This window comes from Saccopteryx bilineata, chromosome 2, assembly GCF_036850765.1.
Source record: "Saccopteryx bilineata isolate mSacBil1 chromosome 2, mSacBil1_pri_phased_curated, whole genome shotgun sequence".
In the NCBI taxonomy this organism is placed as follows: domain Eukaryota; kingdom Metazoa; phylum Chordata; class Mammalia; order Chiroptera; family Emballonuridae; genus Saccopteryx; species Saccopteryx bilineata.
In genome coordinates this window covers 3,206,503-3,234,078 of record NC_089491.1, presented here as the reverse complement: position 1 = coordinate 3,234,078, position 27,576 = coordinate 3,206,503, and the positions used below count along the sequence as shown (strand labels likewise).

The 27,576-nt window shown below is 62.1% G+C and overlaps 1 protein-coding gene across 2 annotated transcripts in view; it reads right to left on the bottom strand.

Moving 5' to 3' along the window:
• Positions 1-27,576, bottom strand: part of VAV2 (vav guanine nucleotide exchange factor 2) — a 192,584-nt gene that overhangs the window by 27,997 nt on the left and 137,011 nt on the right. Inside the window, exons 5-12 of one of the 2 annotated variants that reach the window (XM_066255787.1) lie at positions 14,444-14,546; positions 11,235-11,333; positions 9,460-9,528; positions 8,378-8,478; positions 6,984-7,083; positions 4,933-5,028; positions 4,148-4,216; positions 2,135-2,221 (exon numbers count right to left, since the gene is read on the bottom strand). In XM_066255787.1, the coding sequence (XP_066111884.1) occupies positions 2,135-2,221; positions 4,148-4,216; positions 4,933-5,028; positions 6,984-7,083; positions 8,378-8,478; positions 9,460-9,528; positions 11,235-11,333; positions 14,444-14,546 (724 nt within the window). The remainder of the gene's footprint in view (positions 1-2,134; positions 2,222-4,147; positions 4,217-4,932; positions 5,029-6,983; positions 7,084-8,377; positions 8,479-9,459; positions 9,529-11,234; positions 11,334-14,443; positions 14,547-27,576) is intronic. The other variant, XM_066255788.1, reaches the window with a different exon arrangement.

Sequence of the window (27,576 nt, the reverse complement as noted above, 5' to 3'; positions counted from 1 at the left end):
AACAAGGGGACACGGCGGATGACAGGAGGAACTTGTCCACCCAGCCCGCCAAGCCTCGCCGAGGTGGGCAGCTCTGTGGGGACAAAGAGCCATTGATTCACGGTGGGTGACTTCAGCCGGCCGCTGTGCTGTGTGCCCAGAGCAGGGACCTGGTAGGAAAAGCCAGACGCCCAGACCCGAAAACCAAGTTAAAGCGAACAAAGAGCGCTTATCAGAGGGCGGGCGGGCGGGCGGGGCGCGGGTGCTGGGGTCCTGCCAACGGCTCGCCTTCCACAGGAAGTGGTTTCTGCCAGGGCCTCCCCGGCTTGCTGAGATTTCATTTGCGTCTTCCGGTCGGTTTGCGTCGTGGCTCCCCTGCTTTGACTCGGAGACGGTCTCCTGAGGTGTCCCCCCAGCGTGGTGCACGCGGACAGGAAGGGCGGGAGGGGGTGCACCGCACCTGTTCGCCGGGGCGGTTGTAAGTTCTGTTATTTAAGGGACGTGTATTCCTCATATGTAAAAAGAAATTATTTTTTTTTAAAACAGAGATCGTCTTTCTTCATGTTTCAGACGTGACGCCCGTCCATCACACGGCATCTAGAGGACGCCGACGGTGGACACGGGTCCACCAGGAGCGGACGGTGCCGCGAACCGGTCCGGACCAGGTCTATCCCTAGCCTCCTCTGCGCCAGGGTGTTCCGACTTTGTTCTAGAAAGAAGAATGGGGTTGTATCCTAATGCTGTCTGGGAACTTCTTCTCTCCTTCGCTCGATGACTCAGGATGCGTGTGCTCCAGGCCACACACGTGTGCAGAGGCGGGTCCTCGCTGGGCTCTTCTGACCCCGCGGGTGAGGAATGGGCAAGAAGAACACCTGGGAGCTTCCTCTGCAAAAGCGTCTGTGTTGACGTGACTTTGACAGAGACTCACCAGGACGCTGCCAAGTTCAGGGACCAGAGAGTGGAAACGGCTAGCAGTTCTCGGTCAGGGGACGTTCTGGGCCCAGGGGACATCTGGAGAAGCCTGGAGATGTATCTGGTCATCACACGGTCATCCCTGGGCCCCCAAGGGTGGGCGTGCTACCGGCATCTGGCAGGCAGAGGGCGCTGCGCACCACCCCGCAACGCACAGGACGGACCCCACGACAGACTGATCCAGACCCACAGGGCAAGGAGCACAAGTGGGGAAACCGTGGGGTAGGTAGACTCGCGGTGGGTCCAGGAGACGCTGGCTGGCACGAGCGAGGAAGTGTCTCTGTCTGGGATGGCCCAGCTCCTCTGCACGGCAGGACACAGCCGCTCAGCCGACGCCCACGGAGGAGCCTCTGCGAGGGCCCCAGGAGGTAGCAGCCACGCCTGATTGAGGCCAAGGGGGAGCGGAGAGCCCGAGGGCAGCTCCCGGACAGGGTGGACAAACGTCCCTCTGGGGACAGTGGAGACGAGGGTGGGCCAGGGGTTCACGGAGCAGAAGGAGCCTCAGGCCCCTCTGGAGCCATGGCCTCTCAGACCCAAGAGAGTTCTCGGTCCAGGCCAGGGAGGGAGGTGTAGTGGTCAGTACCGTCCTCCTGCAGGCCTGCCCCTTGGCAGCAGGCCGCTCTGAGCTCAGAGCACCGGCTGGCGGATATGTGCAGTGTCCGCTTATTTGATACTGAGATCAAGGCCCTGGCCAGTTGGCTCAGTGGTAGAGCATCAGCCCAGCATGTGGATGTCCTGGGTTCGACTCTTGGTCAAGACACACAGGAGAGGTGCTCATCTGTTTCTCCACCATCCCTTTTTCTCCCTCTCCCTCTCTCTCTCTCTCTCTCTCTCTCTCTCTCTTTCCCTCTCCCTCTCTCTCTCTCTCTCCCCCCTACCCGCAGCCATGGCTCGATTGGAGCAAGTTGGTCCTGGGCGCTAAGGATGGCTCCATGGCCTCTGCCTCAGACACTAAGAGCTCAGTTGCTAAGCAACAGAGCTACGCCCCAGATGGGCAGGGCATCACCTCCTAGTGGGCTTGCCAGGTGGATCCTGGTCGGGGCGCATACAGGAGTCTATCTCTGCCTCCCCGCCTCTCACTGAATAAATATATATATATACTGAGATCGTGAGAGTCATTTTTAAAAATACAAATAAATGGACATAACTAACCTTCACCCTTTGGAGAGTCAGCCACACTTACCAAGTTTTCTATAGAACTCTGAAACTCGCTGATTTTCTTCAGGGTCTCCTTGTCCCGTTTAACCTCATTAATGTACATGGCCAAGTCCTTGAAAACAACAGGGTGGGGGCAGGGTCAGCCAGCCTGCGCTGGGCAGGGTGAGAGGGGCCCACGCCCCCATCCCCATCCCAGGTCCACCCAGGGCTGGGCGTTTTCAAAGCACCTTCAACCGCCCGCCAGAGGTGGCTGGCTCTGCAAATAACAAGGGAGTAACGACGCTCCACCCCCATTTGACAAATGATGAAACAGGCAGAAAAGGTAAAAACCAACCCAACACCATACCCCAAACAGTGGGCCAAGAACCCCAAACTCATGCCTGATGACCCCCCTCTCGGTTAGAGCAGAAAAAAAGCAGTCAGCTAGACTTGGATCAGCCAGTTTCTCGGATCTAGAAAGTGGACATCCCGTAGCCCACGGCCTCCAGACCCTCCAAACCCCACCAGCTAGCCCTGTGTCCATGCGCTGCAAACTCCTGATGGCCACCAGGGGGCAGGGTCCACTGCACTCCAGAGGACAGAGCACTGGACGGGACAACCAGCGCTACAGAGGGCCAGGGGACTCAGCCCACCCTGGGGGACCTGCGCAGGCAGGCAGCACTGACCCTGCCCAGCAAGAGGGCAGAGCTGCCTTGGGTGGGATTCTCAAGCCAGGCCAAGGCAGGGGCCAGTTCCAGCCTCCCCTCCAGGGCCTCCTGTCTGTCCCTACAAGGAGTCCGAGGGCAGGGCAGAAGCTGAGACACCGAGCCGGAGACGTGACCTGATGGCCTGGCCAGCTGCCCAGCCACTCCGGCCTCGGTGACACAGGCCACAGGCTCTCACGTGACCTGCGGTGAGGTTCTGCACAAGCCTGAGGCTGCTCAGGAGCTCTGAGCATGGGCCACGGAGCATCGGGGGACGGAACCCAGAGAGGGCCACTCCTCCCAGGAAATGTCACCTTTGCCAAGACTGAGGGTATGCTGGGCACGGCCAGGGTCAAGGAGGGGACCAGCACAAGCCAACACTCAGAGGTGGGAAAGGACTGAGGGTGTCTGGGGGCCGGGAAGTGGCCAAGCTGGCCTGGCATCTGGGGCACCTGTGGAGGCCTGCATGCCGGGGCGAGAGGCCTGAGCCTGGCTCAGGGGGCAGTAAGCAGCCACAGAAGGTTCTAGAGCAGGGGTGTGACTCAAACTGAGCTCTCCTGAGGGAGGTATACCTGCACAGCGGGCTTCTGGGGACAGAGGGAAGAGGGGAGAGGTGGTGTGGTGGGCGGGGTGGGTCTTTTAGAAGCTGTGGGCAGGGCCCTGGCTGGTTGGCTCAGCAGTAGAGTGTCAGCCTAGCATGTGGAAGTCCCGGGTTCGATTCCCGGCCAGGGCACACAGGAGAAGCGCCCATCTGCTTCTCCACCCCTCCCCCTCTCCTTCCTCTCTGTCTCTCTCTTTCCCTCCCGCAGCCAAGGCTCCATTGGAGCAAGGATGGCCCGGGCGCTGAGGATGGCTCCATGGCCTCTGCCTCAGGCGCTAGAGTGGCTCCGATTGCAGTGGAGCATCGCCCCAGATGGGCAGAGCATCACCCCCTGGGAGGCATGCCGGGTGGATCCCGGTTGAGGGCATGCAGGAGTCTGTCTGTCTGCCTCCCCGCTTCTAACTTTGGAAAAAATACCAAAAAAAGAAAAAAGAAAAAAAGCAGCTGTGGGCAGCACAGGGCCAGGCGGCCCAGAACTGAGTCCAGTGCCCGGGAACCAGTGACGGCCCCAGCGGACTGTCGGGAAAGCAGAGGAAGCGAGGCCTGCTGCCCCTCCAGCCGCCTCTCTCTCTGCCCTGGGGTGGGTCTCGCCCACCACACTGTCCCCTGCCCCGCCTCTTGCTGTCCCAGGGAAGTCCATATCCACGGTCACCGAGCCAGGCTTGTCAGCGACTCCAGTTCCAGTCCAAGAATGCAGGCTTGACAGTTTAAGCCCCCGGGCTGGTACCGGCTGCCCCTGCCTCAGTTTACCCACCTGCATGGCTTCCAGTGCTTCTTTCAGCTGCTGCCTCTCCGGCCGGTCGGTGGAATGGCTCAGAAGTTCCTGGAGGGGTGACAGGGGAGCCACAGGTCACCACTCGGGGGTGCTGGCCTCTGCCCTCGCCCCCACCCAGCACTGGGTGTGTGCGCGCACAGGGTGACACCTTCTGGGACAGAGACCCGGCCGCCAACCCAAGCTCTGTTCCAGCTGCCCAAGTCCAGCAGACAGGCCGGGGCCCTTGCACTGCCTCAGGGGAGGGGCACCCCCGAATCTCACAGAGGACACGAGGGGCGTTCGGCAGCACGGAGCAAGGTGCTGAGCAGACAGGCGGCTGGCGGGTCCACCGAGAGCTCCCTTGGCAGCTGGCAGAGGCCACCGCCTTCCCCAGGCCCGGGGTCTGTCTGTCCAGACGGACTTCCTACTTCCCTTTCTACCGTGGCTGCCGGGGAGCTCGGAGCCGGCAAAGTCGCCAGCCACAGGAACTCCCTTACTCCTGGGCGAGGATGGCTCTGTCTTTCCTTTTCTCTGCTCCCTCACGGCTTTTAGGCATAATTTGCCTTTGTACACTTCCTGTGGTAAGCATTCCGTACACACACGCACGCATGCACACGCACGCACACACACACGCTGAGCAGTTCCTAGCTCACACTGCATAGCTTTCACGCACACAGCACCAACGGCCATAATTGGTCTACTTGTTCCTATCTCGTCCCGGCCTGTCCGGGGACTCCCCCCAAATCCGCCCCGACAGAGGCCGTGGAGAGTGGGGGGGTCCTCACCTTCAGGAGGAGGTGGTACTTGAGCACCCTCTGCATGGGCACGACCAGCAGGTCCTGCAGCTTGAACTTCCCGTCCTGGACCTTCAGTGTGCATTCCTGGGCATCAGGGGGCAGCAAGCCGATGAAGAGCCTCCTTGCCTGGGGACGCTGGACCCCAACACTCCCACACCCCGGCCACGAGGGGCCCCAACACTCCCACACCCCGGCCACGAGGGGCAGACCTATGGCCGGAACTGGGGCCCCGGTGTCCGATCGTTCTCTGGCCTGGCTCTCAGAACCTCCCCCCACTCCAAACCAGGTGTGAGGGGCCCACCACCTCTCGGCCTCAGGGGTCCGCAGTGGCCACACGGGGACTTGGATGACGGGCCTGCCTCAGGACTTCCTCAGGGAAGCCAGCTCACACTAAGGGGAACTACCCACAGAACAAGGGGCTCCCCACTTGTGTCCTGGACACGAGGGACATCCGGGGTCTCCAAGAGTCACCCCAGCACGGCTAGAGCAAGGGGACCCTGCACCAGGATCCTACTCAGCAAACGGCTTGATGTGGGAGCCGCAGCCTGGGGAGCCGCCCAGCTAACCCCCAGGAAGGGAGCAAGGAGAAGGTTCTGGAGTGGGGCTCACGTGGACAAGGGGCTGGCCCTGAGCCTGGGGCGAGGATGGGAGAGGGGTGGGGGACGCCCCAGCTAACCCCCAGGAAGGGAGCAAGGAGAAGGTTCTGGAGTGGGGCTCACGTGGACAAGGGGCTGGCCCTGAGCCTGGGGCGAGGATGGGAGAGGGGTGGGGGACGCCCCAGCTAACCCCCAGGAAGGGAGCAAGGAGAAGATTCTGGAGTGGGGCTCACGTGGACAAGGGGCTGGCCCTGAGCCTGGGGCGAGGACGGGAGAGGGGTGGGAGCCGCCCAGCTAACCCCCAGGAAGGGAGCAAGGAGAAGGTTCCGGAGTGGGGCTCACGTGGACAAGGGACTGAGCCTGGGGCGAGGACGGGAGAGGGGTGGGGGACGCCCCAGCTAACCCCAAGGAAGGGAGCAAGGAGAAGGTTCTGGAGTGGGGCTCACGTGGACAAGGGGCTGGCCCTGAGCCTGGGGCGAGGATGGGAGAGGGGTGGGAGACGCCCCAGCTAACCCCCAGGAAGGGAGCAAGGAGAAGGTTCCGGAGTGGGGCTCACGTGGACAAGGGGCTGGCCCTGAGCCTGGGGCGAGGATGGGAGAGGGGTGGGAGCAGCCCAGCTAACCCCCAGGAAGGGAGCAAGGAGAAGGTTCTGGAGTGGGGCTCACGTGGACAAGGGACTGGCCCTGAGCCTGGGGTGAGGATGGGAGAGGGGTGGGAGCCGCCACAGCTCCCAGCCAACACCCGTCACCTGGGGCCTCCCCTTGGGGTCTGCGCAGGCCAGGGTCAGGGGTCAGTCACAGCCCCCCGCTGAGCTAGATCTGGTCCTTGGAGACCATCTCAACGGCACCCAAGGGACTCAGGCTGTGTCTGGCCTGAGACAGGGGTCCTCGCTCCCCGCCCCAGCAAAGGAGGAAAAACATCATCTGCAGAGAAGTCCTATCACTACCCCCTCCTCACAACACGGGTCAGCAAGAAGCCTCGGAGGAGCCCTGGCTGGTTGGCTCAGCGGTAGAGCGTCGGCCTAGCGTGTGGAGGACCCAGGTTCGATTCCCGGCCAGGGCACACAGGAGAAGCGCCCATTTGCTTCTCCACCCCTCCGCCGCGCTTTCCTCTCTGTCTCTCTCTTCCCCTCCCGCAGCCAAGGCTCCATTGGAGCAAAGATGGCCCGGGCGCTGGGGATGGCTCTGTGGCCTCTGCCCCAGGCGCTAGAGTGGCTCTGGTCGCAACATGGCGACGCCCAGGATGGGCAGAGCATCGCCCCATGGAGGGCAGAGCGTCGCCCCTGGTGGGCGTGCCGGGTGGATCCCGGTCGGGCGCATGCGGGAGTCTGTCTGACTGTCTCTCCCCGTTTCCAGCTTCAGAAAAATGAAGAAAAAAAAAAAAAGAAGCCTCGGAGGAACAAGCGAGGGACAAGTCAAGGGACGGGCCAGAAGCCACCGTTACCTCCACTTTTAATCGGAAGTCCTCCCGGCTGGCGAGGAGCTGGTTCAGTGTGTTCTGGGCATGCTCCATGTGGCTGCAGTACTCCCCGTAGATCAGGAGCCTGGATGGAGCACACGCAGACACACGCATGCAGACACACACACACACACACACACACACACAGACTTAGGAAGCCGCTGAGGCTGCCGAGCGCACAGCCAACGGTCTCTCCCTATGACAGCTCCTCACGCGCTAACACCTCTAACGCCTTTTTTCTGTCCGTGGCCGTCTCCTCCCCGCCCCTGAAACTCCGCGGGGCTCGGGAGCGGGCTGCTAGAGCACTGGGAAGCAGGGGCACCCCGCTCTCCCCGACCCAGGGAGGCTCCCCTTCTGTGGCCCTAGTCCAGGTCAGGGCCGGGCTGAGGTGCAGACCCCTCCCATCCTGCCCCTGGAGGGGGTCAAAGCCGGAGGAGAGAAGCCCAAGGAGCCCCAAGGGGGTGGGGCTGGTTTACCATGGTCATGGGCCGAGCACCCATGACCGCAGCTACTGCCCTGCACCCCCAGAGGTCCGGGCCCCTGGCTGGATGTGGACTGGCCACGTCCGAGGCACAGGCCCAGCCTCAGTTTACCCCAACAGGAGGGGACACCGGAGCCCGGCTCTCAGCCACGTCCTCCCGCCCTCCACTCAGGCCCGCCTGGAGTGGCCTCTGTCCATCCCACACCACCTGCCCATGCAGGCAGAGGGGGCAGACTCTCCCAGGGGCCTGGCGGACAGCAGGGGGGCCGTCCTGGCTCAGATGTCCTTCTGCTACTGAGACACCCCCCTCCCCGACGACAGAGACAGCGGGAGCTAGCCGCTGGGGCCCCTGCGAGGCCTCCTCCCTCCCAGGCCACGCTCGGGCAGCCCCTGAGGCTGTGATGGGCAGGACGGGCTGCTTTCTCAGTTCCCAAGTGAGGACGGGACAGGCCTCAGGGGCACAGCCACCCGCCTCGGGCGACACACCACCTGGGACTCCCGACGGGCTGGGGCCACCCCGCCAGCCCCGCACCGTCCCCCGCCAGCCCCGCACCGTCCCGGGGCTGGGGCCACCCCGCCAGCCCCGCACCGTCCCGGGGCTGGGGCCACCCCGCCAGCCCCGCACCGTCCCGGGGCTGGGGCCACCCCGCCAGCCCCGCACCGTCCCGGGGCTGGGGCCACCCCGCCAGCCCCGCACCGTCCCGGGGCTGGGGCCACCCCGCCAGCTCCGCACCGTCCCCCGCCAGCCCCGCACCGTCCCGGGGCTGGGGCCACCCCGCCAGCCCCGCACCGTCCCAGGGCTGGGGCCACCCCGCCAGCCCCGCACCGTCCCAGGGCAGACCCAGAGAGGCGGCCAGGCGCCACCGAGGCCCCAGGCAGGGCAGGGGCTGACACGCACCTCTCTTTGAACTCGAGGAAGACTCTGGCCAGCGTGCCGCCCCCCGCCATCATGGACACGTCGATGGCCCTCAGGAAGCTGTGATGCACCTTGATCAGGTCCTGGGAGGACAAAGCGGTCAGTCAGCCTATGACCAGGGGCCCCAGGCAACAAGGGCCCGCGTGGCCGTTGGCCGCACTTTCCGGTGTGGGCGGCCCAGGCGCCGGGCGGGCCATCCCACAGAGACCCGGTGGTGTCCAGCCAGGACGTGCCACCGCGCTGGGCACCCGAGGAGACCCGAGCACACGGAGTCCCCCGTGCGGTCTGCGGGGAGTGTCCACGGCTGCCTCTGCCTGTCCAGACACGTGCGGCCGGCCCAGGGCAGGCTCTGGGGCCCCAGGTTCTGAAGGATGAAGCTTCCCCATGGGGAGGGGAGTTTGCCCACGTGGCTGAGTGGACAGGTGACTGGCACGCAGCACGCTGGGGCTACCCAAGTGCCCTGTCCAGGCTCCCATCCTGTCCTTGGACGTCCTTGCCGGCCACCACTCACAGAGAATAAACTCCAGTTCAAGGGCACAGAGAGCAGGGGTCCGGGTCAGCCGACACCAGGAGGTGACCCTCAAGCAGGTGTGGGGCTGAGGGGACAGGCAGGGGCATCCGGAGCTGCTGGGTGGGGTGGAGGGTTCTCCCCCATATGCACAGCTGGTACAGCCTCGAGCCAACCCAGCCCCACTCTGCTGATCGTGCCCAGGTGAACCCTCCCGCGGGGATGGCCTCTCTCTGTCCACACCCAGATACCTGCAGAGCAGGCTCTGCCTTTGGGGGGGGGGGGCACACATTTCCGTCCAGCGGCTGATGAAACCTCACACCTCCTCCAGGGAGTGTTTGTCCGAGCCACGCCAGCCAGGACGGACAGCGGGCAAGACGTCCTCCTGCCCCTAAAACCCAAGTCCCCAGCGGGAGGAGAGGATGGCACTCCTCTCGTCTGCCCTGAGCCAGGACCGAGCGTGCCCCCGGCAGGGACGTGGCTTGCTGGGACCCCGGGGACAGTCGTGTTGATAGAAACCAGGGCCCGCATGCACGGGGCAGCCTGGGCCGCTCACCTCCAGGTTGATGAAGATGGCTGTCATGTCCACCGGGCTCAGCACCAGCCTCAGGGGAGCCATGTAGTTCTGCAAGAGAGACCCCAGTGCAGCCGTCTCAGCCGGGAGGGCGCCAGCCACCTCCCAGGCCGTGGCCGCCGGCCAGAGGGGCTCTGACAACCAGGCCAGGGCCAGGCGGCTGCACACACCTGACACCTGGCTGGCACCCAGCACACTGGGGAGCACTCTGGGGCCTCTGGACCCTGCCCTGTGGGCCAACCAAGCACCCCCACCTTTGACAGGGGCAGAGTCCCAAGGGGGGGCCGCTCGCATGGGCGTGGCACTGGACTTGAACCCCACAGCCACCGGGGTGAGCACTGCCTTTGTTGTTTGAGACATTTGAGGACACTGAGGCCCGGGAAGGTGAGGGACATCACCCCGCATACACCTCTGGATGGTGACAGGGCCACCATTCCCACCTGACACTCAAATTCCTGAGCCTGAGCTCCCAGGTGCACCCCTAAACCTGCTGCTGTCGAGAGAGACGCTCTCCAACCCCAGAAGCGCCCCACGGCGGGCAGCGGCTCCGTCCCCAGTCCCTCCAGGTCCAGCCTTCGATGAGAGACTCCCACGTGGGAAGCTGTCATCTTAGGCCCGGAAGCCCCTGCGGAGAAGGACTGGCCTCTCCTCTCTCTGCCCCTGCTCCCCCGAGGGGCCTAGCCCCTGGACCTTTGTCCTCAGCCACTGCACGGGGCAGGAGAGAACTGGCCGGACGAACACAGCTGGTGTCCCGGCTTTCCCTGTGCCGAGGACCGGCGGGTGCCGGCCGGCTCTGACCCCGTCTCCTCACCTATGACACGGGGTAGCGACACCCGCCTCATGCTTAGGGGAGGGCTAAAACCCTGGTCACCCCAGAAGCACCCTGTGTGCCCTGGCTGAGGCCCCCGGTGTGCTCAGCCCCCCATGTCACGCCGCGATGCCACGAACAGGCCATGCCACCCTGGAAGGCGTGTTCTAGGGGAGGGGAGGGAGCCAGCAGCCTGGCAGTTTCCTCCCACGGGACCTGGGCTGCACGCAGGGAAGGCGGCCTGGCAGGAGCTGACCACCAGGGAGCAGGGGCCTCCGGAAGGGGTGGGACTGTGGGGGAGGGGAGGCCGAACTCAGGGGCCCGGCTGTGCAGCCGGGAAGCTGTCTGGTGCATTTGCAGAAAGGCCCATGGTTGGCGGGAACGGAGGACAGGCACATAGGAGGAGGGGAATGTCAGTCAGAGGCCGGAGCCAGACCTGGGGGCCAATGGACATCACAGGACCGCTGGCTACAGGCCACACAGTGCCCTCCACAGTGAGGGACCTGCTTAGGGGTCCCTGCCACCAGGAAGGTTCCAGCTTGAAAACAATGTTGGGGACCTGGCCAGTTTGCTCAGTGGGTAGAGCGCCGGCCCAGCCTGTGGACGTCCTGGGTTCGATCCCCAGTGAGGGCACTCAGAGGAAGCGACCACCTGCTTCTCACCCCCTCCCCTCTCCCTCTTCTCTCCCTCTTCCCCTCCCGCAGCCAGAGGCTCAGCTGGTTCAAGCATCAGCCCCAGACGGGTGGCCGGGTGGATCTCGACCAGGGCGCGCGTAGGAGTCTATCTCCCCTCCTCTCACTTAAAAAAGAAATGCTGGGTTTTGCACCCCACTCAGCACTGGCCGTTGGCAGGGGGTCCCTGATGCAAAGTCCCCTCCTGGTGACGGCCCTGGGGTGGCCCTGGGGTGGCCCAGGTGGCCACCAGGAATGGGCTGAAGCTCCCCACCCACCTTCTCGATGTCCTCCAGGGTCCGGTAGTACTTGGCCTCAGTCTCCTGGATCTCCAGCAAGCAGCAGTTCCTCTTGTCGTCCTCGGTCATGCCCATTTTCTAGGGGACGGACACGCAGCGTAAGCCAGGATGCCCACCAGGCCTGCCGCCTGCTGACCACCGGGCCCGGCCGTGGGGAGGCCCAGTGTGACGTGGGGAGGCCAGAGGGGAGGCCCAGTGTGACGTGGGGAGGCCAGAGGGGAGGCCCAGTGTGACGTGGGGAGGCCAGAGGGGAGGCCGAGTGAGACGTGGGGAGGCCCAGTGTGACGTGGGGAGGCCGGAGGGGAGGCCCAGTGTGACGTGATGAGGCCGGAGGGGAGGCCCAGTGTGACATGGGGAGGCCAGAGGGGAGGCCAAGTGAGACGTGGGGAGGCCGGAGGGGAGGCCCAGTGTGACGTGGGGAGGCCGGAGGGGAGGGCAGAGGCGGGCCCCAGGCCTTCTGGCCCTTTCGCAGCTGAGGAAACTGAGGCACGAGGACAGGGTGCGGCATGGACCTGAGAACTGGTGACAGACAGACCCGAGGCAGAAGGGGGGGCTTCCAGACCATGGTGAGGCCCTCAGAGCCGCCCTCTCCGGCGTCCACAGCAGGTGTGGCATGCTTGAAGCATGCACACCTACTGTGTGTACCGGGAGAGGGCTCTGAGGCTCCCCGAGGACCCCTGTCCGCCAGCTAAGCGGCTGTCCCATCATCGGCCAGTTAGTGACTCAGAGAAAGACACCGATGCTTCACAGGGCTGGACCTTCTGAGTGTCCACGGGCCTCCAACCAGGGTCCTGTGACAACAGCCACTGGCACGGGTCCCTGGGGGCCACACCCCCACGGCACCTCTGGAGGGAACGTGGCCGGGAGCAGGACTGTCCAAGACACCGTGGCCATGGGGGCGGGAGCGGGGCCAGGGCCAGGGCGGGTGTGTGTGTGTGTGTGACGTGACTATTCAAAGGATGTCACACTCCCTCGGGCCTTTCAGGCTGAGCCGTTATCTGCCTGTAAGCAAGGCTCCAGGGCAATGGCAGGTCATCTAGACTCACATGTGCCCTTACACCAACCTCTTCCTCCAAGAAGTGCCCGGGGCCCTGCCTGGGTCTGCCAGGGCCGCAGATCTGCCGAGCGGCACGGGGCACGGGCCCCAGGGGTCAGGGCCGGCAGGAGCCCCTGGGCTCCGCCCCAGGATACAGCCTGTCACTCTCAGGGCTCCATGATCCCCCCTAAGACCTTGTGTGAAAACGGTGCCTGACAGGGTCTGCCTGGGGGCCGACGCCCAAGGCGTCTCGGAGGCTGGGGGCCCCCCAGAGAGGTGGAGGAGGATGGTGCGGGCAGCACTCACCTGCATGTACCTGATCTGGGAGCATGAAAGACAAAGGACAGAGACCCAATTAACGGTGTCACCTTGTTATCCCAGCCACACACGCGCGGGGGAGGTCGGGAGGCTGGCATGCATTCGGCCAGCGGCCTCACGGAGGCCACGTGGCCCGGCTGGGTGAGGGGGGACGGTCCCGGGACAGGCCCGTCGCCAGCATCCCCACATCCGGGCTTTGAGTGACACCTGCCATCCTCTGACTTTATCTCCCTTCGCAGAAGTCCCTGTCCCCATTACCCTCCACTTAGACTGCCGAGATAGCTCAGACGTGACAAGATGAAATAAAACCAGCTGTTTTCTCTCTGAGGACGTGACAGGGGCCGTGAGCACCAGTGCTGAGTGTTAGGACACTGGGCAGAGCAGGGCAGGCAGGTGGCAGCTTGTGCCCAGGACACGGGAGGAAATCTTTCCCCAGCTCCCCAGAGGTCCTGCCAATAGCCCCAGGTCTGCTGTGGGCACTTCAGGACCAGGGACAGCAGAGAGCTCCAGGGAGTGTCTCAGTTGGGAGGGGTCTCTTGGGAGCTGGTATGACCTGGGGTCAAGGGGACCACAGGACACTTGCACACACACTCACTCTCGCTTCCAAAGGGTGTGGGGAGTGAGGTGGCCCCAACCTCAGCTGCAAATCTAGGCAGCTAGCCAGGCTCCCAGGGCAGCTCAGGGGAGGCGAGTCAGGACCTCCAGCAGCAGGTAAGGACTCAGCCCCCTGACTGACTTCCCAGGGAGGTCAGGAACAGAGCTGCCCCCTCCTGCATGGCTGAGGCTGGCCTGTGGTCAGAGACCCACAGTTGACTCTCTGGAGCAAGACTGGAGAGTTATAATGGGGACCGACACCCACCTTCAGACCCTTCAGGGCAAAATGAGAACCCCATTCTTGGGAGCAGAGTTTGGGGGGCTGTGAGTGCCACTGCCCAGTACGTCTGTGTCTCCCCCACCCCATGGGAGGCCGGCAGGGGCGGTGGGCACCACCAGAGTTCGGACAGCCTCTCTGAAGGCTGGTGTGTTTAGAGAACGGCGACCCCAGCTTCTCGTGTCTCAACACTGAGATTCACTTTCTGAGAAATTCCCCCCATTTCTTCAGGGAAAGCAAAGGACATCAAAAGCCCCCAGTGTTGGTAAGCGGCACCCCGACTGCCCCCGAGAGCTTGGGGGTCCCAGAGGGCCGCGGTTCACCCTGCCAGGTCCCCCGGGTCCCCATCTCCCCGGCACGGCCAGCAGGACCCCCACAGCACCCTCCGCAGCACGGCAGCTGTGGGCAATAAGCCCGCACCGCAGCCAACTGGCATCGGCAGGCTGTTAGCCAGCGCCCGCTGCCCCGCTGGGAAATGAATGCCCTTGCCACATAAAAGATGCACAGCTGACTCCCTGAGACAATGGCGGAGTCCCCGCGTCCTGCACAAAGCGGGGGACTGAGGCGTGCAGCGTGAGACAGAGCTGCCGCTATGATCGATGCCACCCCCCACCCCCGGACAGGAGGGACTTGGAGCCCCACACACCCTTCAGGGAGAACCCCCTGGCGACGCATCGTGGAAGGTGGCGACAGCAGCGGTGTCACATCCCGGGCTCCCTGGGAGACTTCACGGGGACGGAGAGCCCGCAGCAGGCTGGACTCAGGACGGGGAGGCGCCGGGCCCAGGAAGAACGGGGTGCAGGCAGCCTCTGCCACGCCCTCCACACGGGGGGCAGCGAGCACCCCCCCCAGGCTCCGGCTCTGGGCCGGCTCAGGTTTTTAAAGGAAGGGCCAGGCCGCTCCGCCAACTCTGTAAAAGCCCAAGGCGGGCGAGGGTGGGCGTGGGCAGGGCGGGGGGCTTACCATGGGCTGCTGCACCTCCACCTTGATGATGTCCTCGTAGATGTCGTCCCCTTCATCCTCACACGGGACACAGTCGTAGATGTCCTCCCCCAGGTCATGCTCGCTGCGCAGGAGGGAAGTGGTCAGAGGGAAGGGAGGACTCCGGCCAGAGGGCAGACGGGCCAGGGCCGCCTCGAGCTCCTTCCTCTCGGCCTCAGTCTCCCGGTCCATGAAATGGGGTGATGGGGGGCTGGGCACCTGCCTCCCAGGCGTCTGTGAGTTTGAGTCAGGCTGCGTGCCGATCACCGTCGTGCGCTCTGCCCGCCGTGATAAAGCCCCCACCTCTCCAGCCCTTCGGGAAACGCTGGGACACACGGCAGGGGCCCAGGGTGAGACCCTCGGCGGGAGTCTTCGCACGGCCTCTCGGCAGAGTGCCCGGCTCTGGCGCCTGGGCTCCTGCCTCTGGTCCAAATGCCCTCGCCCCAGCCCACGCCTGCAACCTGGAGCCTCAGTGCTCAGCCCAGGGTCTCCCCAGCGAGAAGGTCAAGGTTCAGCGCTCACACGGTAAGGAAGCAGGATGGAGGGGGGGTGAGTCTGGGATGTCCCACCCCAACCAGTACCAAGGACATTACCGCGTAACTTATCATTCAGTAGACCTTTGTTCCAGCCCGTGGTCATGCCCTGGGCTCCACTCCAACCCGTTACCCCCTCTGCCCTGTAAGACTCAGGTTGTGAGATACCTCCTCCAGGAGGCCTTCCAGGATCCCCCTCTCAGTCTGGGACTTGGGACTCCCCCTGGCGCCCTCTACAAAGTGTACTCCCCTCTCTGCATCTCCAATTATTCATAATTGGACTGTGGATGAGGCTAGCTCTTCCCTGGACAAAGCCCAACTTCTAAATCCCTTCGGACTTGCCAAGGTCCTACGAACTTTCCGGGGAACGGACTCCTGTTCCGCTGTCCACTCAGGGGCACTGTCCACTCAGGGGTACTGGCCACCACGCTTTCGCTCGCTGAGTACCTGAAGGGGGACTGAGCTCTGAGGTTGGCACCGAGGGGTTCAGAAAAACCCAAGAGGGGATCTACTGACCGTGGGGGGAGGCAGGCACCAGCCCCCGACGAGCCGAAAGAGGGGCTGCGGCATTTCACGGAGGGAGCGGACAGCGAAGGCTGGAGGGGTCACAGGTGGGACTCAGAGGCCCCGGTGGACCGCTGGGTCCTGGACGAGGCATCTGTCCGAGGGGCCAAGTCGCCTCTCTGCCTCCCTCTTCCTGGCACCGCCTGTGAGTCAGAAGTCTCACCCGTCTCGGGCAACGCCCACATCTACGGCACCTGCTGCGTTTCGAGCCCGGGCGGAACACCTGAGCTGTATGTACATACGACCACGTGACGGGCGGATGGATAACCCCTGCCACACCATCGCCACACACAGAGCACTCTTGTCTCCCCTCAACACTCCTCCCTCCCCTCCCCAGGACCCACGCTCCGGCCGCTCTCCCGCACGGGTCAGTTCTGCCTGGAGCATCCTATCGGGTCAGTTCTGCCTGGAGCATCCTATCGGCAGCACCGTCTGGCACGGTGACTCGGTGCCCAGCTTCTTTTCCCCAACGTCACAACGGTGAGGTCCACCTGAGCTGCTGCCTGCCCAGCTCCATTTCATCGCCGACTGCTCACACATCGTGCAGACATACCACACTTTCTCGCCAGTCTCTTTTTTTCTTCTTTTCTCTTTCTTTTTTTTTTTGTATTTTTCTGGAGTGAGAAGCAGGGAGGCAGACAGACTCCCACATGTGCCTGACTGGGATCCACCCAGCATACCCATCTGGGGCGTCGCTCTGTTGCAACCAGAACCACTCTAGCGCCCGAGGTGGAGGCCATGGAGCCATCCTCAGCGCCCGGGCCAACTTTGCTCCAATGGAGCCTCGGCTGCGGGAGGGGAAGAGAGAGACAGAGAGGAAGGAGAGGGGGAGGGGTGGAGAAGCAGATGGGCGCTTCTCCTGTGTGCCCTGGCCGGGAATCGAACCCGGGACTTCTGCACGCCAGGCTGACGCTCTACCACTGAGCCAACTGGCCAGGGCCCGCCAGTCTCCTCTTGATGAACATTTCAGTTGCTTCCACGTTTGAGTTATTGTAAATAAAAGCTGCTATAAACACGTGTGTGTGTGCATGTACATGTGTGTGTGTGTGTGAGAGAGAGAGAGAGAGAGAGAGAGAGAGAGGGAGAAAGAGAGAGAGAGAGGCACTCATTTTCTATGGAAACAAAAGGCCCCCAGGAGCGAAACTGCTGGGTCGAAGGGAAGATGCGTGTTCAACTTCAGCAGCTGCTAGGTGTTTTTCCGACGTGGCTGCAGCCCTCGCGGCCCCCGCGGCCCCCGCGGCCCCCGCGGCCCCATGCACACTCCCTGCTGCCGGCTCTCTCGGCTCCGGTGGTTGCTGGTGTCTTCAGTCTCAGCCGCTGGGCCGGGCTGCCTAACGAAACGTCCCTGGGGTTTCAGTCCGAGCTCCCCGAAGACGAGCAGCGCTGAGGAGTCCTCCATGTGCTTAGGGTCCCTCCGTGTCTCTTCCTCTGTGACACGCCTGCTGGAGAGCTGCGGCCATTTCTAAACCCTCGCTGCCCACCTCACTGACGGACGCTGGATCTTGATGCGTGTCGGATGAACGTTCTTTCTCGGATAAGTGTTGTGAACATTTTTTCCCCCAGTCTCTGGCTTTGGTGACTTATTCTCTTCAAGGTCTCAAGAATTCACTATTTCAAGTTAAGGAAGCCAGATTTCTCAAAACGCTTCTTCTACGGATGTGCCCTGACCCCGTCCTGTGCCCTGAGACAGCCTGGTGTCTTGGGTAAGACCTCTTGGCTTTCTGCCACTCGGCCAGGGTGCTTTCCCTGTACCTTCTGCTCCGAGCTCCACGGAGTTGGTGTTGACGTCGGCTCTGGTCTACCTCAAACTGGTTTTTGTGTGTGGTGTGAGGTCGAGATTGAAGTTCATCGTTTTCCCGCAGGGATATATCCAGGTGGTTCAGAATGAGTTGTTGAGAACTTCCTTTACTCCCCCACTGGATCGCTTAGATCTCTTTGCCAAACAACAACAACAACAACAAAAAACTGACCACAGACGCTGGGTCTATTTGGAATTCTCTCATCTGGTCCATCAACCTACTCATCCGTCCCAAAGCCAACACCACTCGGTCCTGGTCAGCTGCACAGGAAGTCTTCAACTCGGGTAGTTTTAAATCCTCCGGCTTTGCTCCTTACAAGATCGTTCAGGCTACTCGATGTTGCCTCCATGTAACCTTCACAATCTGGTAATAAAAAAAAAATGTCGGCTGGGGCCCTGGCCGGTTGGCAGGGGTGTCAGCCCGGTGTGTGGATGTCCTGGGTTCAATTCCAGACAAGGGCACACAGGAGAAACAACCATCTGCTTCTCCAACCCTCCCCCTTCTCTCTCTTGCCCTCTCTCTCTCTCTCTCTCTCTCTCTCTCTTCTCCTCCTGCAGTCATGGCTTGATTGGTTTGAGCACATCAGCCCCAGGTACTGAGGATGGCTCTGTGGAGCCTCCACCTCAGGCACTAAAAATAGCTTGTTTGCAAGCATGGCCCCAGATGGGCAGAGCATCGGCCCCAGACCGGAGTTGCCAGGTGGATCCCAGTCAGGGTGCATTCAGGAGTCTGTCTCTGTACCTCCCCTCCTCTCACTTGGAAAAAAAGAAAAAAAGAAAAAAGAAAAGAAGTCAGCTGGGATCCCAACAGAAACTGTACTAGATCGACAGTTTAACTGGGGGAGAGCTACCATCTTAACCACACCATCTTCCAACTCACAAACGGAGCGTTTCACGTATCCGGGTCTTCCTGAAGACCACTCGGCAAAACTCTGCAGTCTCATCCCAGAGGCTCTGGGATTTAGGAAGCATGGGTCACGACGAGGCTTTCCATTTTTATTTTGTTTCCTTGCCTCGTTCTTTCTTCTCAGTTCCGGGGTTCCCGTCAGAGCCGGGTCAGACCACGGGGCACTGTCCCACACGGCTGAGGCTCTGTCCCTCCGTTCAATCTTCTTTTCTCTCCGTAACATAGAGTAGGACACCCACGCGGCCACCTTCAGGTCCAACGCGTCGTCCCTCCGCCATCCACAATCTTCCACTCGGCTGACCCAGGCACTGCTCGCTGCAGCTCCGGGGGCGTTCTGTTCCACAATTTCCCGTGCGACCCTTTCCACGGTTTCTATTTCTTGGCTGAGTCCTCCCATCTGCCCGTTCATTCAGCCATATGTTCTCCTCTTAAGATCCGGACCGTTATTTATTGCAACCGCTCATCCTAACATCTGACTGAGTCATCAAGGTGTGTTCCCACGGACTCCGTTTTTCTGCCGGACGTGAGGCAGGGTTTCCTGCTTCTTTGCAAGTCCGGCCGTTGTCATCGGGAGACCGAACCTCCCGGATGAGACGTTATAGAGACTGGATCCGACCGTGTCCTCTGAAGGGTAGTGTTTGGGCTGGCAGACAGCTGACGTAGCTGGACTCAGGAGGCAGCCGCTGAAATGGATGCTCTCTTCCATTTCCACGATGCCGACTTTCTCGCGAGAAACCTGAGGACCCTTCCCGTGTGCATGAGGCTCCACGTAAGCCCAGGGCTGAGGCGGGTGACGACACTTGGGGGCTCCTGCTCTCCCTCTAGCCTTTCCCTCCTGACTTTCTGGCTGCCCAGCCAGGCTCCGTTTCTTTCCTGTGGCACCTCCAGCTGGCGAGGGTGCGGCTGCCTGCACTCTGAATAGGGGATGGTCCTCCGGAAAAAAAGCCCGCCAGATCTCCATCTCACCCACAGCGAGCGCCTTCGCAGAGAATCCGAGGGCTCCTCCGGGTCAGAGTAACACGACGCGGTCCCTTCCCTCTCCCCGTGCCCGGACAGGGGATAAGACCACGGGACTGTGGCACGGGAAGGCACTCAGGGCGGACACCCCGAGCCCCATATCCACGGCCAAGTTCTCAGCTTCCTTTCCGTCCTCAAAGCCAAGGAGCATCGCGCCCACAGCTCGCCTCCCACGCACCTCGGCCGCTCACCCCTCCTAGCTCACTCAGGGTGCTGGGGTACACCGGGCGGGGGAGCCGTGCTCTGGCATCTGGGACAGAATAACCTCAAAAAAAAAAACGCGGGCACCCTCCCTTCCTTCTCTCTGTTCTGTAAACGCCTGCCATCCCGAGGCTGCGGAAGACTGGACAGGTCGGCGGGCAGCCTCCTGCCGGAAGTGGGCCCAGCCGCCCTCCCTGTGGGTCCTCATCCCACAGCCAAGGGAGCACGCGGAGCCCCCGCTTCCGACACGCACAGGGCTCTTCGTTTACGGAGACGCTGCCCCGTTATTTCATCTGGGTCAGCGGTCGCTGAGAAACGCCAGTGTGCGCGGACGATGACCCAGGAGCATGGAAATCTCCCTTGGTGGACGTCCCGCATGACGGGAGAAAGGGAAAGAAAGAAAAGAGCAAAGAAGGGATTTTAAGAAAAAAAAATCAAAACAAAATTGTGAAAGTAGCCCTGGCCGGTTGGCTCAGCGGTAGAGCGTCGGCCTAGCGTGCGGAGGACCCGGGTTCGATTCCCGGCCAGGGCACACAGGAGAAGCGCCCATTTGCTTCTCCACCCCTCCGCTGCGCTTTCCTCTCTGTCTCTCTCTTCCCCTCCCGCAGCCAAGGCTCCATTGGAGCAAAGATGGCCCGGGCGCTGGGGATGGCTCTGTGGCCTCTGCCTCAGGCGCTAGAGTGGCTCTGGTCGCAACATGGCGACGCCCAGGATGGGCAGAGCATCGCCCCCTGGTGGGCAGAGCGTCGCCCCTGGTGGGCGTGCCGGGTGGATCCCGGTCGGGCGCATGCGGGAGTCTGTCTGACTGTCTCTCCCCGTTTCCAGCTTCAGAAAAATGAAAAAAAAAAAAAAAAAAAAAAAAGACTTAGACTTACTCTGCCTTTCATTTCCTCGAAGAGAAATAAAAGAAAAAAAAAAATTGTGAAAGTAATGAGACATGGGGAACCCGTCGCATTTGACTGGTGAGATCGGTGCTTCTCCCAAGACCAGTTCTCAGCTCTGGGAACACGGGGGTGACGTCAGCACCAGCTCCGTCCCAGGGGCTGGGGGTGGGGGTGACCGACGGGGCGGAGCCACGTCTGAGATGCAGATGCTGCCAGAACACAGCCGTGCTGTTCACGCACGGTTCTGTTCCTTTGGCCAATGTGGCACCAGCATCCCACAACGACCTTGTTTTTTTTTGTTTGTTTTGTTTTGTATTTTTCCGAAGTGAGAAGCAGGGAGGCAGTCAGACAGACTCCCGCATGCACCCGACCGGGATCCACCTGGCATGACCACCAGGGGGCGATGCTCTGCCCATCTGGGGCGTTGCTCTGTTGTGACCAGAGCCATTCTAGCGCCTGAGGCAGAGGCCATGGAGCCATCCTCAGCGCCCGGGCCAACTTTGCTCCAATGGAGCCTTGGCTGCGGGAGGGGAAGAGAGAGACAGAGAGGAAAGAGAGGGGGAGGGGTGGAGAAGCAGATGGGTGCTTCTCCTGTGTGCCCTGGCCGGGAATCAAACCTGGGACTTCCACACCCCAGGCCACACTCTACCACTGAGCCAAGCGGCCAGGGCTGACCTTGCTTTTTTAATCAGCAAAGGGCCCACCTCCAAAAGCGCGTGTCCTGAGTGGGGCAGGGGACAGCGGACAAGCCTCAGCATCTGTTAGAGCAGATTATTCCTATCCTGACCAGCTGGGCCCCGGGCATCTGACAGGCCCGGCTGCTGGGCCGCAGGAAGAGGAAACGGCAGGTGTGGGGTTGGGGGAGGGGTGCATAAGGCGGCTCCCCGTGTCTGAAGGGTCCCCCGTGCGGCGCAGTGACTGGGAGCTGAATCCGACTGTGCGAGGCTCCGGCCTCCGTTTCCTCCTGCCCCACGAGCACGAGTGTCCAGCTGTGACCCACACCCAGAACCGGAGTCGGGCCCACGTGCTCCCAGTGGACATTCCCGCGGGCAAGGCTCCCGAGCCTGAGCCCGGGGCGCACGACCCAGCGCAGCCCCGTCTCCGCAGTCCTTGCAAAGGAACCCGAGCCCCTGCAACACAAGCGCCTCTGGGACCGATTCTTCCCACACCCGTCTCTCGGGCCGGCAGAGAGACTCCAGCTCCCTGCCAGAGACTCCAGCTCCCTGCCACCCCGGACCGGGCACACCCAGGGCTGGTGGCCCCCGTCTCCTTCCAAACCGGGCCCGGACACGCGGGCCTCTCGCCTGGAGGAACAGGAGTCTCTCGCTGGTGACCCGACGGAGGGGAGGCGGTCACGCGAGTCCGAGGCGGATCCTGGACGAAGGCAGGGACGTGGACGCCCAGAGCCGACGAGCCTGCGGGGCCAGGCCCACCCCACGCTGAGTCCTGGGCCCTGCTCCCTTGTTGTGGACGCCAAGCGGACGCCTTGGTCACCAGTCCCCACCCGACGTCCAAGGACAGCGACCCTGTCCCCCAGCCTTCTCTCTGTCTCATCCTCCCTGTCCTGCTGTTTTCCGGCAGGCAGCTGCGCTGACAGATGCGAAATCCCGACGATTATTTTAGTCCTCGCTCGCAGCGGCCTGAGGTCTCGCCCTCACCACCCGCCCGGACCCCGAGGCCCTGGGCCCCAGCAGCCGCGCCTGCCGGTCCTGGCGACAGGAAGCCAGGTGCTCAGAGAGGCTGCCGCTCTCCCTCGCACACACCCCGCTTCCTTGCCACCTACAAAAGAAAAAAGGAAAAGCAAGCCAGCTCTCCGCCTCGCCCCGGGCGCGCCTGTGTGTTCCAGTAGATGTGGAACATCACTACCGACAGGCACGCCACGCTGTGCGTGCGGGCTCCGGGCTGTCAGCGGCTGTCGGACACTGGGAAGCAGGACGCCAATCCCTCGCGAGCTCATGACCAGGAAACCCACCAGGCATCGCCTGACCTCAGCCCGCACTGGTGGGTGGGGGGCGCCCGATGGCCCGAAGAGCCGGGCCCTGTGGGCTGGACGGGCTCCCCTCCCCGTGGGGGGGACGGACGAACAAGGAGCCGCTGCCCTGCGAGGGAGCTCCACCTCCCAGGCCCTCGGAACACACCCTCACCCCGACCTGCGGGCGGGGGAGCCGGGGACCAGAGAGGACAGGACGGTCCCCTGAGGCTGCACAGCCCTTCAGGAGCTGCCTAGAGAACAGCACCGGCCAGAGTCCCAGAGGGATTCTCTTCCTAAGCCGTGGCGGGACCTCCCCCCACCCCGGGACCCCCCACCCAGGCTGTCTCAAGGGCGGGGCCTCCCCCCACCCCGGGACCCCTCACCCAGGCTGTCTCAAGGGCGGGGCCTCCCCCCACCCCGGGACCCCCCCACCCAGGCTGTCTCAAGGGCGGGGCCTCCCCCCACCCCGGGACCCCCCCACCCAGGCTGTCTCAAGGGCGGGGCCTCCCCCCACCCCGGGACCCCCCCACCCAGGCTGTCTCAAGGGCGGGGCCTCCCCCCACCCCGGGACCCCCCACCCAGGCTGTCTCAAGGGCGGGGCCCAGGGGAGTGTCCAAGGCGGGAGCTGCAGGTGGTTCGGGGTCTCCATCCCTCCTCTGCGACACGGATCCGTCATGCCAGGTGACCCCAACATAAACGGACTCGGGGTAGCATGTACACAAACCCTGCGGCTGGGACAGGCGGGCGGGCGGGCGGGTGGGGACAGGCTGCCATGCAGAAGCAGGTCACAGGGCAAAGCAACCGCTCCGCGTCCCCTGCCACGAAGGGGGCCGGCCTGGCGGCTCTGGCCCCCCCCCCCGGCCCCTGCAGCAAGCAGCACCCCCACTGTCACCTGTGCCCCCACCTCACCCACCAGGGACGAGGAGGCCCTGCCACAAGAAGCTGTCCGCCCCCACACCTCCCCGAGAGCAACATCCACTCAGGAACTCCTACATTTTATGCACCTTAAAAAATGACCCCAGCGAGGCTAACAGGCCGTGTTTAAAGCCGCAAAGACATTTTACGACGCGACGCAGCGCGTGGCTATCCATCCACAGATAATTCACGCTCTCAGCCGTGTCCCGGTCACATTTGTTTAAGCCTCGAACCACTGCCACTCGGAGGAAAGCAGAACCAGCAGGAAGCCGCAGGCTCCTCGCCTGTCAGGCCGTGGACCCATCCGGCTGGAAGGGGCTCCCCTCCCCAGACGACCTGGGCTGGAGCTTTCGCTCCAGAGATGGATATACGGGGCCCTCAGGATCCCACGCGCCCAGATAAAGACAGAGAGTCACGTGTGGCCGCCGAAGGCGGGCCGATGCACCCGGGAGCTCCCTGTCACCGAACACACCCCAGCTGGGAGGTGAGAGGCGTTTCCACGTGGGCCTGTGAGTCCCAGGAAGCTTCAATAATTCTGGTTTCTTGCAAACCCCACGAAGTGTCACAAACCACACTGTTTCCACAGGGCGATGCTGGGCCAGCCTCTGACATGGGAAGCCCAGGTCCTAGGCAGGCGGTCCCACCTCGCCTGCCTGCCTCTCAGCCCACTCCCCACCTCCCGTTCTCCAGGGCATGGGGCCCTGCCAGACCTCTGCAAGACTGCTCCTTCTGCGGGGCCCTCTCTTCAGTGGTTTCGACTTGGGCTCCAAGACCCAGTTGTCGCCTCTTCTGAGAAGCCCTCCCGGGTTTCTGAGCTGGCATTGACCCAGCCCCAATCTGGGCTCCCCTTATGTCGTGCTTCTGTGCACAAACCTCCCACCCGGCCCCTGGCGGGGAGCTCCCCCAGTTCAGGCACCTAACCCCAGGCCAGCCCAGATCTGGGGCAGGGGCAGTTGTAAGACAGGAGGAGCAGCACTCCAGGCCCCTAGATGCACACCAGAATAAAGGGGAGGGGGGTCCAGGGAGGGGTACGCCATTATGCAAATGCAAGTCACTAATCATTAGAGCAATTTAAAAATAGGCCTCCCGGTGTGCTTGACAAAGCGTGCTTAAGTGGCAATATTTTGCATTAAGTTTTCCAACCAGCTGCTCTGTTATTCAAGGACCTCGAAAGGCGAGGAGCTTAGAGCCCTGGAGAACAACCCAGGCCAGCGCCATTGGGTCCACACAGGCTCCGCTCCGGGTCCCGGAACCACGTTCTGGACCTCAGACCCGTGCCGCCCCAACAGGGGCCGCCCGCCGCCCGTGGCTGTGATATACTGGGTTAAACGGGTTAAATAAAAATACGTTCTTGTGTGTGTGTGTGTGTGCGCGCGCGCGCATGTGTGTGTCTACTAGAAAATTCAAAACTGCATGTGTGGCTTGTGTGCGATCCCCCGGACGGCATGACCACGGCCACTGGACCCTTGCCAGTAAAACAGGAAAATGGGTGGGGGGACAGGAGCCACCGTCCCTGCATGAGTCCCACAGTGCTGCCCGCGATGTCACTGGAGACCTGCCCCACAGTCCCTGAAGCAGATACAGCCCGCCCACCGTGTCACACACAGGGAAACCGAGGCACAGAACGGTGGGAAATGTGGCAGAGGCCACAAGGAGGACACGACAGAGCCGTGGCTCCCAGGCAGAAACCAGCTGTGGAGGGAGCAGGACAGACAGACAGACAGACTGGAGTCAGCTTTCACCGCAGAGCTGTGTCTGCTGGGCCGAGGCTGTGAGGGTCCCAGACAGTCCCCAGTATCAACAGCCTCTCTCAGAAGTGGGAGGGTCCACGTGGGAGCCCCGCACCCCTGCTCCAGGGCTCACCCTCTCGTAGCCGCCACCCCACCCCCTGCGGACTGGAGCAGCTCCTAGAAACACAGAACATGCTGAGTAACCAGTTGGTAACTGAACGAATACACAACTGATTGGATGAATGGAATGGTGGATGGATGGATGGATAGATGGGTGGATGGATGGATGGATGAATGGAATGGATGGGTGAATGGGAGGGTGGATAGATGGACGGACGGGTGGGTGGATGAATGGGTGGACAAATAGGTGAGTGGATGGATGGATGGTGGGTGGATGGGTAGATGGGTGGATGGGTAGGTGGGTGGGTGGGTGGATGAATGGATGGATGGATAGGTGGGTGGGTGGGTGGTGGGTAGATGGATGGATGGATGGATAGGTGGGTGGGTGAGTGGATGGATAGGTGGGTGGGTGGGTGGATGAATGGAATGGTGGATGGATGGATAGATGGTGGGTGGATAGATGGGTGGGTGGATAGATGGGTGGGTAGGTGGTTCGGTGGGTGGGTGGGTGGATGGATGGATGAATGGGATGGATGGGTGAATGGGTGGGTGGATAGATGGACGGATGGGTGGGTGGATGAATGGATGGACAGATAAGTGGGTGGATGGATGGATGGTGGATGGATAGGTAGGTGAGTGGGTGGATGGATGGATGGGTAGGTGGGTGGATGGATGGATGGGTAGGTGGGTGGGTGGATGGATGGATGGGTAGGTAGGTGGGTGAATGGATGGATGGATAGGTGGGTGGGTGCATGGATGGATGGATGGATGGATGGATGGGTAGGTGGGTGGGTGGATGGATGGATGGATGGGTAGGTGGGTGGGTGAATGGATGGATGGGTAGGTGGGGTGGGTGGGTGGATGGATGGACGGACGGACAGACGGACGGACGGACGGACGGATGGATGGATGGATGGATGGATGGATAGATGGATGGATAGGTGGGTGGGTGGGTGGATGGATGGATGGATGGATGGATGGATGGATGGATGGATAGGTGGGTGGGTGGGTGGGTGGATGGATGGGTGGGTGGATGGATGGATGGATGGATGGATGGATGGATGGGTGGATGGATGGATGGATGTGACATCAGCCTGCTTGTTCGTGGTGGTCCCTCATTGGTGCCCCAGAAGCCACACCAGGTTCCCTGCGTGCGAGAAAGAGCAGCACATGGAACCCGTGTTCAACAGTCCCCGAACAGCAGAAGAGTGTCAGGTCTGGGCGACTTCTGACATCTGGCCATGAGCCCAAAGGCAAGAATGAGCAGGTTCTGCTCAAGATGTCACTCCTGCTTGACCAGGCGGTGGTGCAGTGGATAGAGCATTGGACTGGGATGCGGAAGACCCAGGTTCAAGACCCCAAGGTTGCCAGCTTGAGAGCGGGCTCATCTGGTTTGAGCAAAACCTTACCAGCTTGAGCCCAAGGTCACTGGCTCGAGCAAGGGGTTACTCAGTCTGATGAAGGCCCGTGGTCAAGGCACATATGAGAAAGCAATCAATGAACAACTAAGGTGTTGCAACGTGCAACGAAAAACTAATGATTGATGCTTCTCATCTCTCTGTTCCTGTCTGTCTGTCCCTGTCTATCCCTCTCTCTGACTCACTCTCTCTCTGTCTCAAAAAAAAAAAAAAAAAGATGTCACTCCCTCGCTCCTGACCATGTGGATGAGACCGAGGCCGCTGCCCTGGGCTCCCACCTGGACAGCGCGTAGCCACCGTCCCCCCCAGCAGAGGCTAGGTGTGAGAAATGGCATTTCTGTTGGTCTCGTAAATTGCCGTAATGGATAATCTCAACCCCAGGTCCACGGAGACAGGATGCTGGGAAGCCTTGTTCTTCCGTGAATGGAGAGGTGGGGGGAGAAAAGCATGAAAAATTTATTAAACTGGAGCCGCTGGGACCAAACTGCGAGTTAAAGACTCAAATTCATCCTGTCCCTACAACTCATGATGTATGTTTGCAATAACGGCAGCCGTAAGGAACTCATTGGATTAAAAGGCTCGCTCTTAATGTCATCGAACAATGTTACGGAACGGTGCAAAGTCCCACGTCCTGCGTTTTGGTTCAAGAACTCACTCAGACACACTGAAAGGGGCAGAAAAAGGGGGAATGGGTGTCCCTGCGTCGCTGCTGTCTGACTCACCAGGCAGGAACCCTCACAACCAACCGTGCACCACCAGCCACCAGGGACGGGCAGGAATCCCAGGGGTGGCGGCTGAGGCGAGGTCCCCGGGCTGGTTCTGAGGTTTCACGCCACGTCCTGGCTGCTCAAGGAGCCCTGTCGGCCTCCTGACCTCCAGGGAGGTTCCGGAGGGCACAGACCCCCCAATCTCGAGGAGTTGGTGCCTTGGGGAAAATGGCAAATCATGATGGACCTCATCACCCTTAGCACTGGACAGGGGCTCCTCGGGCTCTGGGTGGGGGGGGTGGGGGGCTCCAACTTGGCATGGTAGAGAGGTCAGGGCACAGACTGGGGG